Source organism: Gymnoscopelus microlampas (genome assembly GCF_963454915.1).
Source record: "Gymnoscopelus microlampas genome assembly, chromosome: 8".
Classification (NCBI taxonomy): domain Eukaryota; kingdom Metazoa; phylum Chordata; class Actinopteri; order Myctophiformes; family Myctophidae; genus Gymnoscopelus; species Gymnoscopelus microlampas.
In genome coordinates, this window is record NC_139945.1 from 25576478 (window position 1) to 25593780 (window position 17303).

Consider the following 17303-nt stretch of genomic DNA (forward strand, 5'->3'; position numbering starts at 1 on the left):
CGCAGTATCTCTTTAGAATGTGATCAAGACAGATTTGTTGGATTTTTCAAATTCCATCCTTATTGGCTAAGATTTGCTTCCAAAGTTTGCAGGAGTGGCCTGTTTTGTGCAAAATGCCTCAAATCATGAACGCATCGTCCGATTAACGTAAAACTTTGCACGCACATAGCCTGTTTATTGTGTAATTTAATTCTTTTACCAATTACCTGAATGCCCCCGCCCCCCAGTTAAAAATCGCTATAACGATAGAAAGCAATAAATGAAAATGTTTTAACACTCATAAACTAATAAAAGAACCCTTGTTGTAAAAAAAAAACCTAAGCTGTCCTTTTCATTAAAGTTTTTAGGTAGGCTACTTTTACTTTACTGGTGTAGTTCCAATTTTCAATACTTCTTCTACTCCACTACATTCCAGAGGCAAATGTTGTACTTTTATTTGAAAACTTGATAAATGGGATATTCTGCATATCATATACTTTTACTTTTGGTCCTTCAAGTATATTTTGATGCCAATACTTTTGTACTTCTACTCAAGTGCATTTTGAATGCCGGACTTTCACTCGTAACAGAGTATCTCTACATTGCAGTATTGATACTTTTACTTCAGTGAAAAAAAATAGTACTTTTTCCACCACTGGGTATTGTCGAACTTCAGTTGTTTTTATTTTGCCTTTACCTCACAACATTTACTGTGAGATATATGGTCGCAATTGAGTGAAATAAATACAATTCTGGCCTTCTCTTTTATTCAGTGGCAATCAGATCTGGTCTTCCATCCCTAAATGCATCAGACATAAGTTATAAATTCGTGATCAGTGGGAATGAGTTTTGGGAGAAATATACGCGCTCCATCTAATGCAGTCTGGCCGGCACTATAGATGGATCGATGAATGCCTTATAAATATCTTCAGGGTTTCAACGTTTCAGGCTAAATGCATCTGAGAGGCTGAATTAACCCATTCAGACCGGGAACACATCTGTGTCATTTTTAGATTTCTTTGGCTATTCAAAAATAGCAGATCTACAAGCTCATAGCGCGGCACCGAGTGCCGCGCTATGAACTTGTAGATCTCCTATATATATATTTTTTTTAAATCATGAAAATTCGTGCAAATCTTTGAATATATATTTCTTAAAGTGAACATTTGTAACTCAAATCTTTGTTTCTGGGGGTCCCTGGAACAACATATTTTGAGATGGGGGTCCACGGCCAAATACTTATCTTTTTGGGGGTCCTTGACATGAAAAAGAAGAACCACTGATATAGAAACATAAGTTTAAAAAAAAAAAAAATGAAGCCATAGAATCCCCAGAAGCAAAGATTTGAGTTACACATTTTCGCTTTAAAAAATATACATTCAAAGATTTGCCCCCCAAAAAAATCTAAATTTTTCTATAAATAGCAGATCTACAAGCTCATAGCGAGTGCCGCGCTATGAGCTTGTATAGCCACTAACTTTGAATAGCAAAAGAAATATAAAAATGACACCGATTCTTTCCCGGTCTCAATGGGTTAATGTCGTATTTATTCCTCCTCCCTGATTGGTTAACTCTTCCACCCGAAAAGACCCAATTAAAAGTGTGCTAACGCGGAGTCACTTCTTAAAATGTCAGGGCTGCTGTGGGACCCATGCAACACATTATAGCCTACAATAAGGCTTACCCGAGGGGATGTCACGCAGCCCAGGCACAGCCATCTAAATGGGGGAAAAGGATGAAAAAGAATGTTACTGAAGTTAATAACACTCACATCAGTCAACATAAATTTGGTTATTAAACACATCCAGTACAAGAGGCTATGAGCTCTATATTTGTGTGTGCAACGACTGGATACATACACGTACAGTACGACCTTTTCAAAATGCTAATATTTTGTTATTGAAGCACTCACTGAATTCACTGTTAACCATTTAGTTTTAGGATTTTTGGATTTGCACATAGATTAGTTTGAGCTACATATTATGCATAGGGGAGACCGGGGTCAAAAGCAGCAGGGGGCAAACGTATTAACACACTCAATAATTCTAATCAGAAATAAGCTAGAGGGGTGAGACTTCTTGTGCACGTGCTCAGTAGGGTCCTCTCTCTGCCTATGGAAGTATGGAATGATCATTTCATCAGAAGTTTTCAACAAAAACTGATTTTGAGGTCTAAACGTAAATGTTTGTGTACGGTATTTTCCTTCTGCTGTATAAAGATAAGATGTTAGTAAATGAACATATTTCACTAAGTGTCACTACATTTCAAAGTTAAAATACATTAAAAAAATAATTTAAAAAAATAGACATACATTTAAAAAAACTAAATTGAAAAATAAAATAATTCGAATAAAAATACAAAATAATTGTATTATGTATGCAAAACATTTGTAAGTAAAACACTTTAAAGTATACAAAAAATATATACATTACTTAGTGATGTGCTTTCATTTGAGATAAAGTGTGTTAATATGACTTATTTTTACAGTGTTACAATTGCCCCCAACCACTGTTACAAATACTAGTGAAAGCTTATAAATGGTATTAGTAATTAGGGCACACATGTGTTTCTTCAAATAAAAGATGACTAGTATATTTCAAGTATTCTGTGAATTGTGAAGGAAGATGTAAAAAAGTGTTACTTTTGACCCCAGTTTTTATCTATTTTTTCCTGATGCTTGCAGAAGAAGAAAAAATACAGATAAATGTGTAGACAATAAACGGAAGGCAATAAATGTGAAATTTATAATAGAGAAAGATGATGGGGAGAGGGAGAGAGAGACAAACAGAGAGGGAGAGCAGTGGTGGAAGAAATAGGCCTACGAGTGTGTGTGAGTGTGTCACTGACTGGATTCGTCCAGGGGTATTGTGGTTCCTGAGATGGGACAGCTCCTGGTATCTTCAGCACTTCACTCAGAACTTCTGTCTTCCTCACGGTGTCTGTGTGGACGGAACAACAGATATTGTTCACAAAAGCACAGGACAAATGAACAACCCAACAACGCACTGTGTTCATCCAGCAGAGTAGAGATTGTACTACTAGACCACCACAGCAAAGTTTCTTTGACATACAGTATTCAATATGCTGTGGTTGAAGTTGGCCTACACCTGCTCTCCCCTTTTTTTTTATTTTTCTCCCCAATTTAGTCATCATTCATCAATGAATTCCTCCCCACAGACATTTGTGTGTTGTTACTGCTTTTATATCCTACTGACTCACCTGCCAGTTAGGAGCCCCCACCGGGAGGACGTAGAACCTTCGTCCCACTCCTCCCGCCCCACAACACTGGCTGCTGACTAACCCTAGGAATACCTGCAGTGACAAATATCACCTTCCCACACCCGGCTTCCCTCCCCCGAACACGGACCAATTGTGTTCATATATACGCTTGGAAACAATTCTAACGTACCACGGTGGATGCGAATTCACAACCTTCGTGGTGGTGGGCAGATACTTTACCACTGCGCCACTCATAGTATAGAGAAATGTACATTCAGTAATAGACTAGGACATGTACTTGGTTGACGAGCTATTTCATGAATTACAAAATGCCCTTTCTCGTCTGTGGCTGTCCATTATTGCTCAACAGTAGAACATTTGGTGCTCACACAGGTAGCTGGTGTTCTATTCCCAGGTAGGACATAAAGGTTAGGACAGATTGCAGCTTTGACGCGTTGCGACGCATTCGTGAGCTTGTAGAGCTTGTAGATCAGCATGTTTTGGGGTGTTGACAGGAAAAAGCAGCTTAAGTACACTCAGATCCACTTTACTAAGTCTAGAGGGTTTATGTGGTTAAGCTCTATGAAGGTATATTCATAACGTTAACCTGTACGGAATACAAATTAAAAAATGCTCAGCAGATGGAAATATAATTATGTTGGAAACACAAATCCTATTTAAAAACAACCTTACATACAGTACATGAGTTACTCGTAAATTCTCACAGTTGCTTATCCCATTAAACCCGGGAAAGTATCTGTCATTTTAGATTTTGTGTGTTGGCTATTCAAAAATAGATATACAGTACAAGCTCGCAGCGCGTCACATGCGAGCTTGTACATATCCTATTTTCTTAACAGTTTTTATTTCTTATTTTAAATCAGTAGTGTGAGAACCTACTGATTTAGCAGGCATTTTGTAGAATTGGCCTCAGGTCTTAATGAGTTAATGGCTAGCAGTAAATTGTTTCACGACCTCCCGAATCACAATGGGTCCAGCAGAATAAACGTGACACTGTTGTTAGGTTGGTGAAAAGCACTCTCTGCGTGAGTGGTCTTAACGCAAATAAATGAGATTACTACTATGTGTATGTAGTCCACACACAGATTTGTACTCATTAACATGACTTCCAATTTGTCGTCTAATTAAAGGTGACTCACAATCTGCTGTGTAAAATGGTTTAATGTCATTTGTATTTCAGTCTGGTGAACCATTATGCAGAGCAGAGCAGAGTGTGTGGAGTCTCTAAGGACACTGAATGACTTCATAATTAGACAGACAGACAGACAGACAGACACACACATGGATTAAAGTAAAATAAAATCCCACGACTGAAAATGTTTGCATGGCCACGTCCTAATGTGCGATTTGAGAAACATTATGAATGGAGGCCGCCCTCCCCCCCCCCCCCCTCCCCCCTCCCCCCCACACACACACACACGCACACGCACACGCACGCGCACACGCACACACGCTCTGATTCGAGACTATTAAGATTTCATGGAAGATGCTGGGGAACATATTGCTATTGACCACTACAAATGCTCTAATCTTTAAATAATAACCGAAAATAGCCTATCCACAAGCTGTCGATGTGACATATTGACAGTTTGCTGATAGGTTATTTTAGTCTTCGACATATTGACAGTTTGCTGATAGGTTATTTTAGTCTTCGACATATTGACAGTTTGCTGATAGGCTATTTTAGTCTTCGACACATTGACAGTTTGCTGATAGGCTAGTTTAGTCTTCGACACATTGACAGTTTGCTGATAGGCTATTTTTGCTGCGCAACATGCTTCCATTGAAGACATTATGGAATCCAAATGACTGAAATCAGCCGTGGCGACTAAGAACTTTAATCCATGCAGACAGACAGATAGAGCAGACATAAAACCTTGTATTAATCCCAAAGTAATTTCAGTTGTCATAGCAGCGCCGCAGTAAAGATGAAACAAAGACACATGTATGGCTAGAGAACATGTACCAGAATAAGTAGTAGGCTAACACTGATTAAAATGGATATTGTAACAATGTAAAACATGGTATAAAGATGACTTAATTAATATTTGACCTGTGAGCTAGTCAGGTGAGCATAATGTATAAGGCATCAGTAGATAGAAATAGAGGAGTATGGTAGGTATATTGTGTGCATTTTATCACCAATATAAACAGCATACTTCTAGAAGATAGACTTAAGGACCTTAAAGGAGTAGTTCACCCAAAAAGTGACTTATTTTCTATCAATTACCCATGAAGCCTTGAATTTGTGGCGATGTTTTTGTCGCATTCCTAAGCCAATAATTTGATGTTTTTTTGGGTGAACTCATCCTTTAAAACTGACCCGGCCATCTGCACTTGGAATGACCAGCCATGATTAACAAAATGTATGTATACTGTATGTAGGTATAATATAAATATAAGCACAGGTACAGTATAATGCACTCTTGTACATCCCATCTTAGCTCTCAGTATTTGGTGATAGATTTATCACCAGATACTGAGCGCTAAGTTGGGAATGTGTGTGTGTGTGTGTGTGTGTGTGTGTGTGTGTGTGTGTGTGTGTGTGTGTGTGTGTGTGTGTGTGTGTGTGTGTGTGTGTGTGTGTGTGTGTGTGTGTGTGTGTGTGTGTGTGTGTGTGTGTGTGTGTGTGTGTGTGTGTGTGTGTTTGTGTGTGTGTGTTCTGCCTCATATGCACTTTGTAACTGGCTGTTTTCCCATTATCTGACTGCACTGACAGTGTTTATGTCCTTTGTACAAGGCATTCTTGTACTTCTGCTTATGTGGACATAAATACATATTTCAAATGTGTGTGTGTGTGTGTGTGTGGTTGTGTGCACACTCGTGTATAGATTGCTTGTATGCTAAATAATGGCATTCACGATGTTTGTTGTCTGTGTCCATGATTACCCACTGAGCTGTTATCTATGCCCTGCATTACCAGAGAAGGGTGGTCTCTTCCGGGGGTCCTGGTCCCAGCATTGTTGCATGATGCCCACCATGTGGTCACACTCGTGAGGTTTATCTTCTGGCAGCATCTCTACGCTCGGCCTCTTGCCAAGCGATACCTGGACCAGCACTGTGGTTACACTACTCCCTGGCACACACACACACGCGCACACACACACACACACACACACACACACACACACACACACACACACACACACACACACACACACACACACACACACACACACACACACACACACACACACACACACACACACACACACACACACACACACACACACACACACAGAGAGAGGAGCACATATTAGACATGGAGTCAGAGCATGGCATGGAATACACAGTGGTTCATTTAACTTATTTAAAGTGGTGGAAACTCAAGCTCCACTATGTAACTGGGTTTGTGTGTGTGTGTGTGTGTGTGTGTGTGTGTGTGTGTGTGTGTGTGTGTGTGTGTGTGTGTGTGTGTGTGTGTGTGTGTGTGTGTGTGTGTGTGTGTGTGTGTGTGTGTGTGTGTGTGTGAGATTTTGTCCAATCTGTATGGTAGAGTGTTAATACAATATAACTTATACAAGTATACAAAACTTCTATTGAGACATTTAGATCCTGTGTCTGGTTTGAGTTGACATAACTGGTTTGTCCCGTTTTAAGTTTTCAAAATGAATGAAATTCTGTGGTTAAGTTAAGTTTTCTAAAGATTGTAGTGGAGTAAAAAGTACAATATTTCCCTCTGAGATGTAGTGGAGTAGAAGTAAAAATATTGAAAATTGGAAATACTCCATTAAAGTAAAAAATACCTCCAAATTGCACTTAATTACAGTACTTGAGTAAATGTACTTAGTTACTTTCCACCACTGTTTGCAAGTGGTATTGCCTGAAGGTAAAAATTCTATTTCTCCCCTAAGCAAGCAGGCAGGCTCTATTAGCTCTGTGGTAACACTTGCGCAGGAGACCATGGTTCAAATCTGGGGTAGAAAAATAAAGAGGTCCAATTATGGGGTACTTTTTCTTTTTCTTTGAGTACTTCCATTAGTTGTTACGTATGATTTTACTCCACTCAGAGGCAAATATTGTGCTAATAATTTTACTCCACTACAGTTAAAACTTCAATTACTTTGCATATTTAGATTAGGCTATTATAACAAAACTGCTGTTTGCTATTCAAAAATAGACAATTTGCAAATTTACAACACGTCGCATAGATGTAGAGCTGCTATTTTCGGGAAATAAAAGTTGGTAAATGGGCCTTTCTGCATTAAGAGCACTTTTACTTTGGAAAAGTATATCTCTGCTGTCCGGCAGGAACCAGCTAACCCAAAATATTCATTTTTCAGGAAATGAAAAAAACAAAAAAACAAAAATGGAGTTAGGAGGTTTTGTTCATCATTGATAAGAACAGCTGAATGGACCTCCAAGCTCACAATGAGGTTGGAGGTCAAAAGGGGGTGGAGCCTGGAGTCATTAAAACCAGCTAACTCCACCCCCCTTTGCTGGAGTTAGCTGGTTTAGCAGAAAGTTTGAGGATCCATTGGAGTTAGCTGACGTAAAGGGTGTTCAATAGCACTGATTTATGGAAAAAAATGCAAAAATGGAGTGAGCTGGTTCCTGCCAGACAGCAACGATGTATTGATGCCAATACTCTTGTACTTTTACTCAAGTACAATTTTGAATACAGTCCTTTTACTTATAATAGTTTTCTTGGTTTTACATTGTGGTATTGTGACATTTACTTAACTAAACACACACAATCTGAGTACTACTTCCACCACTGGAGATATTGCATGGAATACACAGTGGTTATTTTAAATTATTTATATACTTTGGTTGTTTTTAATTCCCTGCTGTGTGGCCCTGAGGCACCACCATGCTGAATAATGGAATATTCACGCATACGGCTACGTCAATATCTTTGAAAAAGAAAAAGTCTTTGAGAAAAGGCATTTCAGCAGAACGTTTAAAGGTTGAAACGTGAAAGTGTTCCAAGTGAAAGTTATTCCTACCTGGGTGTGGTTTCTGCTGTGTCAGAATCTCCCACATCACAATGGCAAAGCTACAGATCAGAGAAGACAAGACCACATTATTATTATTATTATTGTTATTATTACAATTCTGACTATTTCCATGCTCATGAAGAGTCCTGCATGTCAACGTCAATTAACCACTTAAATTCAGTGGTGGAAAGTAATTAAGTGCATTTACTCAAGTACTGTACTTAAGTACGCTTTTGAGGTATTTTTACTTTGCTGGAGTACTTCCAATTTGCAATACTTCTACCTCTACTCCACTACATCTCACAGGCAAATATTGCACTTTTAGTTACTAGTTACTTTGATTTGGATTATTACTGCAAAACCCCTTCAGACCTATACTTAGGCAATTTGAAAATAGCAGATCTACAAGCTCACAACGTGTTGCAAAGATATGCTATTTTTGAAGGATTTTTATACATTTGAAAACATGTGAAATGGGACCTTCTGCATAATGAGTACCTTTACTTTTGGTACTTTAAGTACATTTTGATGCCAAGACTTTTGTACCTGAGTAGATTTTGAATACCGAACTTGTACTTCTAACAGACTATTTGTACAGTAGGGTATTGATACTTTTACTTAAGCAAGAAATGTGAGTACTTGTTTCATCACTGCTTAAATCCTATATCCTATCCACAAGTTTCCTAGGGCATGGTGGGCATCACTTCCTGTCGATTTGATCCCTGATACCTGATCAAATCGACAGGAAGTGATGCCCACCATGCATGCCTAGGAAACCTGTGGATACTTTGTTGCCCCAGGGTCTACACTTGGCCCCATCCTTTTCCCACCCCTCTACACCAAATATCTTTGCCAAATATAGTCTAGTCTATAATAATCTACAAGCTCACAAATCACATTGCAACATAGGGTGAGCTTGTAGATCTGCTATTTGTGCTGAATCTGTGACATATGTGACATATCTATGACATATGACTCCAGATTTGGGCAAGGCTTCAGCCTGATCCCCATCATATCAAATGTAAAGTTAAATATTTCAAACAGTATAAAAGGCACTTGTGCATAATGAAGTTTGGGACTGATCGGTCCAGTGGTTTGTGAGATTAGCTCCACACACACACACACGCACGCACGCACGCACACGCGCACGCGCACACACACACACACACACAAAACAGTCACCGAACATCATTGCACCTTTTCGGTCACACAACAGCAAAGCAATAGCCTGAATCAAATTATTACGCAGCAAGCAGCATGTAGCGCACACACACACACACACACACACACACACACAGACAGACAGGCAGACAGACAGACAGACAGACAGACAGACAGACAGACAGACAGACAGACAGACAGACAGACAGACAGACAGACAGACAGACAGACAGACAGACAGACAGACAGACAGACAGACAGACAGACAGACAGACAGACAGACAGACACTGCTAGCCAGAGCCACACCGTGAAAAACAATGCACCGATGGGTCGCTACCAGAACAAATCAGGATTTAACTCGAACATACACGTTTCTCGCTACAACCTAGACCTAAATATTTTTGCTGTTTGATCAGAAACACCACTGAAATTAAAACAATCTTCATTATTACAAAATGCCTGATGTCTACACCAACTAAAACAAGTGTATGATTAGTTTTTGCACCTTATGAAAATGCAGTGTTGACTTGTAATTGTACTTCCACCCCATGCCCTTTCTCCTACGCAATGCTGATTGGCTCAAAAGACTAAGGTTCATTTTTGAATCAGGCACTCGACCTCTTATGTGAAGTCTCTGACTACAGCCAAAAATACTAACACACCCAAGAGGACTACTCCAACTCTTACTCGTTTCGGCTGTGTATTTTAGGTGCCATGCCCTTGGTCTGACGGCCCAAAGATATTTGTTCTGACCGAACTGTCTGTATTTCCAACGAACACACAGACCTCAACAACAGAACATTTTATTAAGGATCCCCATTAGTCTACACCGTAGGGGAGACTATTCTTCCTGGTGATACTATAGTAGCAGGACTTTAGGAAAGGAGGGAAGGAAGAATGGAAAGTTTTACTGGCCGAGTACATTTGCAGCCTAACCCTAACCGTAGCCCGCCCCTAACCCTAACGTAACATAGGGGGAACATACAACCCGGGGAACATTGGATGACTCCATTTGCACATTCCTGGAATTTGCCTTCTGTATTTAACCAATTGAACTGATTGAACCAATTCAGCCGATACTCTGTGCAGAGATGTGGTGTAGAGGATCTAGTATAGAGCCATGTTGGACCCCAGTCAAATAGTACAGGGTCTAAAATAGTTAACCTATACTGTATTCTAACCACACAGCAAAATCCTCAGTGTTAATTTAACTGTAAGAGTGTGAAATGGACAGTTGTATAGCAGATCAACATGGAAGGTCGACACAGTGTATTTAGTGTATTTTCGAGCTGATAGAAATGTGTGTCATCTTTTCATATGGAAAAACCTAGTAAATATACTGTGTTTTTGCCAACTTAACTTAGCCTATACGGTAACCACTTAAACCCTATACTGCGTAAACCCTATATACTATTGTTGCCCCCCCCCCCCCCCCCCCCTATATACACCAAATATTTCTCTAAATGTTCACCTCAGGATAGGGACTCTAGGGTTGCAGTGGAATGGAGTTAATATGGCACCATTCTCCATTCAAAAATGTAGTATGGCAACATACCTAAAAGACATATTTTATGGTGCATACCTAAAAGACAGATTGCATGCCGCATACCTAAAAGACAGATTGTAAAGGGATTGGTGTGTGTGTGTGTGTGTGTGTGTGTGTGTGTGTGTGTGTGTGTGTGTGTGTGTGTGTGTGTGTGTGTGTGTGTGTGTGTGTGTGTGTGTGTGTGTGTGTGTGTGTGTGTGTGACTGTGACGTGTGTGACTGTGACGTGTGTGACTGTGACTGTGTGTGAGAGAGAGAGAGAGAGTATGAAGGCATGATGGCGTGCTAAAACAAAATAAACAATGCCAGTGGACCACAGCCAAGTAGAGCATGCCACTGTGATGATGGAGTGTAGGTTTTGGCAACTGGCCTGTAAACATCAAACGTGGTTCCCGGAGGCTCGGGACACTGGGTGAAGGTCTCTGGAGGAATGTAGCTGATGTTGCCTCTGGCCATCAGGTGTTCCATCAACTTCTTATGATTCAGGCATTGTTCCCAGTCAATGAAACCGTAATCTGAAATCTTTTGACAAAAAAGAAAAAAGAGTATTGAAAATGTCTTGAATAGCTCCAGAAGCATAGCCACCATAGAGGCAAGGCACTCAGCTGCCTAAGTGAGCTCTTCTTGCCTGCCCCGAAAGACTGACCGAATGGAGAAAAAAACGAAAAAACACTTAACCCCCTGACGTCCCTGCTTAAAGGTGTAGTTCAACCAAAACATGACGTAATTTCTATCAATTACACACCCCATGAAGCCTTGAATTCATGGAGATTTTCTTAGTTTTTTGTCGCATTCCTATAAGCCAATAATTTGGTTGGAGACTCAAAGAGTCTCCTACTGACCAAGGACTTCCAAAATGATATGTATTTGGCCGCAGACCCCCATCTGAAAATGTTTTTTTTGCCAGGGAGTCCCAGAAGAGAAGATTAGTATAAAAACATATATATATTTTTTTAGATTTCCAACACTTTCAAGATTAAAAAAAAAAGTTCAATAATACCAGATGTACAAGCTTTAATATCTGCTATTTTTGAGAACCGCTGTTCTAAACCACTGTTCTAAATCCTAAGTTTTCCTAAAAACTTAAGTTGCTAAAAGATAAAATGACACAGATGCTTTCCTAGTTTTAATGGGTTAGGGTTAAGAGTGCTGCCGTGGTGATTAGGCTACTAATATTGCTTTACAAAAGATTGACTGGGCAAGAGGGCAGGCAGAGTAGCAATCCACGCCCTCACTGAAATACGGCTCTCAAAAGTTCTATGTCTCCTAGTGTTTGAGAGAGATTTAACTGAAGACGGTTTGAGCTGCGATTCAATTATAGATATTTTCAAGTGCAAGTGTAGACTACACAATTGAGCATTATTTGATTTGTTAACTTGGCTGTTGCAATCGCAATTTTGAAATGAGTAAACAGTTTGTGCAGGACATCATGTTCGCCTTTATCTGCCCTTAATATAGCTGCTGTGCTTCTTTGATAATATAAATCATAGGCTACATTGATTAAACTAGCCTATTGTATCCCCCCGCCCCCTGTTATTGTCTCCGCCAGGCCGAAAGGCATGGCGAGAGAGTATGTTTTACCCCCCGTCCGTCCGTCCGTGTGTGTGTCCGTCCGTCCGTGTGTCATTCTGTCATTTTGTGGACAGCTAATCTCTGGCACCGTTGGCTTGATCGCAGCGAAACTGTGCACACACACTCCCTGGATGCCAAAGCCGAACTTTTTTCACATGGGCCTTGTATAGCGCCACCAGGTGGCCGATTTGTGCAAAACACATTTTTGAACAGTACTACAGATTTTGGCCAAAAATCCCCCAAATTGGTACACAGTATCTCTATAGTCATTAAAAGAAACGGCTCATTTCAGATTTTTCATATTCCATCCTGATTGGCAAAAATTCTCTTTCAAAGTTTGCAGGAGTACTCCGTTTCGAACAAAATGCCTCAAATCATGAACACAGCATGCAATTTCCGTGAAATTGTGCACACACATTCCCATTAGGCCGAGGAAGAAATGCCATTTGAAAATGTTCAAATCAGCCTCATGGTGGCGCTGTAACAGGCCGATTCGTGTTTTTACCTATAACTGCACCGATCAGTGTAAAACTTTGTATGCACATTCTCTAGAGGCCAAGGAAAAACCTTTGCCCTGCATTTTTCACATTTGCCATATAGCGCCACCAGGAGGCAGACGTATGTAAAACATTTTTTTTGATATTAAGCCTTCATATTTGATCCAAATTTCACGCAAATCGGTACACATGATCCCTATAGTCATGTGATCAAGACGGATCTGTTTGATTTTTCATATTCCATCCTGATTGGCTAACATTGACATGTAATGTTTGCAGGAGTGGCCCGTTTTGAACAAAATGCCGCAAATCATGAACGCAGCGTCCGATTGTGGTGAAACTTTGAACGCACATTCACACTATGTTGAGGAACAAAATGCCACCCTTTTAACATTGGCCTGTTATAGCGCCACCAGCAGGTCAAATTTAGCAAAACACATTTTTAGAACAAAATGCCTCAAATCATGCATGCAGTGCCCGATTGCCGTGCACGGCCTAGGAATAAATGGCACCCCTTTCACATTGGCCTATTATAGCGCCACCAGGAGGCCATAATAACCTACCTGACCTGGCGGAGACTTGTGCTCCGAGGAGCACTTTTTCTAGTTTTTCTTATTTCACGTCGTTGCAATAGTTGTTTCTCAATAGACATATCGGGCGGTATCCACCCCCCCCCCCCCCCCAGAAATGTCTTCTGTCAAAAGTAAATTGTGATGAGAACTTTCTTTATTTTGTTCTGCTTGTTTATAAACAAGGTCTGATAGAATGTGCCAGAATGTGGTCTATGTGCCATTGTGAGCTACCATTTTGAAGAATATTTTCCAGAATGATGCCCATTGTATACAAAATAGGGACTGTCAAAACGATCAAAAAGTACAATAAATAAATAAATGCATTTAAAAAAGAAATAAAGAAATACAAAACATTTTGAAAGCCTGAATGATGATTGTATTCACGCCAGTGGTATGAAAGATAGCTTCCGTTTAACTCACTTTGATATGGAGATGAATATACAAATATGGCCTTTTCAAATCTGTCAAAATGTTAAGAGAACTTTCTTTTTCTTCCTGCTTGTTCATTCTGATAGAATGTGCCAGAATGTGGTCTGATAGAATTTGCCATTGTGAGATTGTTGATCTGCCATTTTTGAAGAATTTAACATTTTCCAAATTGGGGACAGAATAAAATAATATAATAATACTAATACAAATAATATAATAAAATGGAGATATCCTGAATGATTGTATTTACAGTATGAAAGATATCTTCCGTTTCACTCACTTTGACGTGGAGATGATCGTCCACCAGGACATTGGAGGTCTTGAGGTTCAGGTGCAGTAGAGCAGGCTTCATGCTGTGGAGGTAATTCATGGCCATGGTCACCTCGTGGATCATCTGGAACTTCTTGGCCCACATCAATGTGTGAGTGTTCAGGAGGTTGTCTAAGGAGCCGTTACACATGTAATCCATCACCAAGGCAGCTGGCTCACTGCACAGTCCATAAATGGTCACTAGGTACTTGAATTTCACTTCGGCCATCTGGGAGGCCTCTTCTAGCTTTCTCCTGTGAAAACAAACAAACAAACACAATTTGAAAGGGGCGCCAAGTGGAAAGCCCCTACCTCTCACCATTGTTTGTGTACACACATGACATGTTTTTCTCCCTATTGTTTAGCCTGATTTGCCAGGTGTGAAAAGAGGCCAATACATACTGGAACCTTGCCAGACAAAGTTCTTTGTTCTGACCGAAAAGGAGGGAAGGCAGAATGGAACGTTTTTGGCCGGGTACATTGCACATACCTGGAATTTGCCCTCTGCATTTGACCAACTGAACCCTATTGAACCACAGCAAAATCTGTGTTTGACTGAGTGAGGCCCGGGGACCCCCAGGGGTCCATTCCAGAGGGTCCCCAGCAAAATGAGTAACAGGTTTAACCACTTTAACCCTATTGTATACTTAAGCCAATCTGCAAGTAGTGAAATAGATTTTGGTTCTGCGTTGTTTAGAGGCCCCTCACTGAATGATTCAATTTTGGGAATGTGGATGAGGTGGGCATTATTTTTTTGTACAATAGTCCCCGACCCACACACTTTGGAAGGCAACTAATAGTCAATCAGTATGAAATATGAAAAATCTATTTTTCCATTTTTATGACATGACTGCAAAGAGCCTGTGTGGCAATTGTTTGGAGTTTTGCACAATCTGTAGGAGTAGCATAAAGTGTGTTTTGAAGAAAATTGTTTAAGGCGGAAAATCGTATAAGGCCTACTGGCATGAAATATAACAGTGATCAGTGTATAGTTTTATAAGTAGTAGCTATAGTTTTAAGAGTAGCTTTGGACACACACACACACACACACACACACACACACACACACACACACACACACACACACACACACACACACACACACACACACACACACACACACACACACACACACACACACACACACACACACAGAGAGAGGAGGAAAACACATGGTTCCAGACCTGCCTTTGGCTTGGCGGAGATAATAACGGTCAGAATTCCACATAAGTCAAATTGTGGGTAGAATGTGGTATTCAGGGTAAGAAGAATAACTGAATAAATAACATATAGTTAACAGTGTTTGATGTTAATATACCCAATATTCACTTATAGCACAGCAACACACTTACTATAGCAGGATAAAGTGTACCTGTAAAAGCTGTGTGGAGACAGGCTTGGGTCAATCAATTTCAAGGCACACTGCTCCCGCCAGAGCTTGAGTTTCACCCGGTACACCTGCCCACACCTGCCCTCTGACACCTTGATCCAGTCCGTCTCAAAGTCATCCTTCCTGAAGCTCTTGAACTTCCCAGAAGCTCCTTCGATACAATCCATGATGACAGAATGATCTTCTCTGTCACAAGATACCGTCTATAATAATCCCATAAACAGGGATTAGCCCGCGCACTGTCACCGACGAACAGTTCCACAGGAACTCGCCATCCTCAGGTGGTGTCACACAGGAAAAGGTGAACTGCAGTGCAGCAATAGGAGTGACAACTAATTTAATTGGTGGCTGGGTGGAAGGCAGGTGGAGTCTGCGGCTCGGTTGATTTATGGTACAGTAGGAGCTGTGACTTGTTTGCATAACAATGTCACGGGACCGGTTTCCGTCTGGCAGCCACAGACTGCTGACATGGCTGTGTGCGTCTTAGAAGGGAAACCTGATATGCCAGTTCAACTTTTTTTGTGCCCAAAGGGCAATTGGTTTTTCAGCATGAGGTGCAAAATAACAAAAACACACATTCACATTGTGTCTCAAGGTCTTTTCAGACGGGGGATCGACACACTACGTCTGTGTAGCGACACTACGCCTGTGTACTCACTTGGATCTGCAGGGTCGCGCTGTCTTCATGTGAATAGTCAATAGGGGCATTTATAGAAAAAAAGCTCATTGTTGATATAGCCGACTGAAAGTGACCTAGGTGGGGGGAAAAAGAGAGCTGTACTTAAGCAAACCCTGTATGGTGTTCCAGGTATGCGGGGCACAGAACTTGAAAGCAGACTTTCCAAACACGTGGAATCTCAAGCATCAAACAGCCCTGAGGCACTAGTTTTCCACCTCAAAAGATAATCTAAATAACAGGGTGAACTCCCAATTAAAACTGTATAAATAAATAAAAATCGATGTGCATGAGATGAGCATAAAAACAGTTTCATAGGATTGTGCCCGCACCTCCCTACCTTTATGCTTATTTCTCATTGAAAACAGTAACTGGTGCGTCAACCATTCCCCGAGTGAAAAAACCTTAACTCTTCAAAGTTTATGCCCAATCATCACTCTTGGGACTCCTAATACTGTAGTAGAGAGCCACTAATATAATGATAATGAGCTCAGCAGGAGCATATATCTCTCAAAATACTTTTTCTTTCTTTCTTTTTTGCCTTGAGGCAAAATATACACAGTATTTTTTATGCCAAGTGCCAATTGCAAAAAAACAACAACAAACTAACGAGAAAATACATTGAAAACTGGGGTGGCGACATGATTTTAGGATGCCATTGTGTGGAGGGTGGTGATTCTTTGATTTTGTTAGGCTAATTGGATCTGTGTAGACCCAGCTCACAAACTGCACAGTGCATGACAGACTGCCTCCAGTATACAGTATAAACAAGTGTGCTATGAAGCAATATTTTACATCAATTAACTGAGCAAGGCTGAAGTTTGGCTACACATAATGAATGTTTAAAACTACTAGTTTGCAAGTATCAGCAAGGACTCCGAGAAAAATAACTGTTGGATAACAATTCCGGCTGTTCAGATAACATTGTATCCGAGCCACACGATAGAATAAAATAACACATCGAATAAATGAGTAATGCAAGTCTCAACTTT

The 17303-nt window shown here is 40.4% G+C and overlaps 1 protein-coding gene across 3 annotated transcripts in view; it reads right to left on the reverse strand.

The window, feature by feature from the left end:
- The window catches only part of ankk1 (ankyrin repeat and kinase domain containing 1), a 361956-nt gene extending 345963 nt beyond the window's left edge, over nt 1–15993 (reverse strand). For 2 of the 3 annotated variants that reach the window (XR_014601334.1, XM_084065129.1), the window contains exons 1-7: nt 15618–15993; nt 14217–14499; nt 11237–11388; nt 8169–8218; nt 6140–6295; nt 2827–2918; nt 1664–1697 (exon numbers count right to left, since the gene is read on the reverse strand). Coding sequence is in view for 2 of the 3 variants with exons in the window: in XM_084065129.1 (XP_083921255.1) it covers nt 1664–1697; nt 2827–2918; nt 6140–6295; nt 8169–8218; nt 11237–11388; nt 14217–14499; nt 15618–15802 (952 nt within the window). In the remaining variant the exon portion in view is untranslated. Of the gene's footprint in view, nt 1–1663; nt 1698–2826; nt 2919–6139; nt 6296–8168; nt 8219–11236; nt 11389–14216; nt 14500–15597 lie in introns of all 3 variants that reach the window. The other variant, XM_084065130.1, reaches the window with a different exon arrangement.
- Between the last annotated feature and the right edge of the window lie 1310 nt (nt 15994–17303).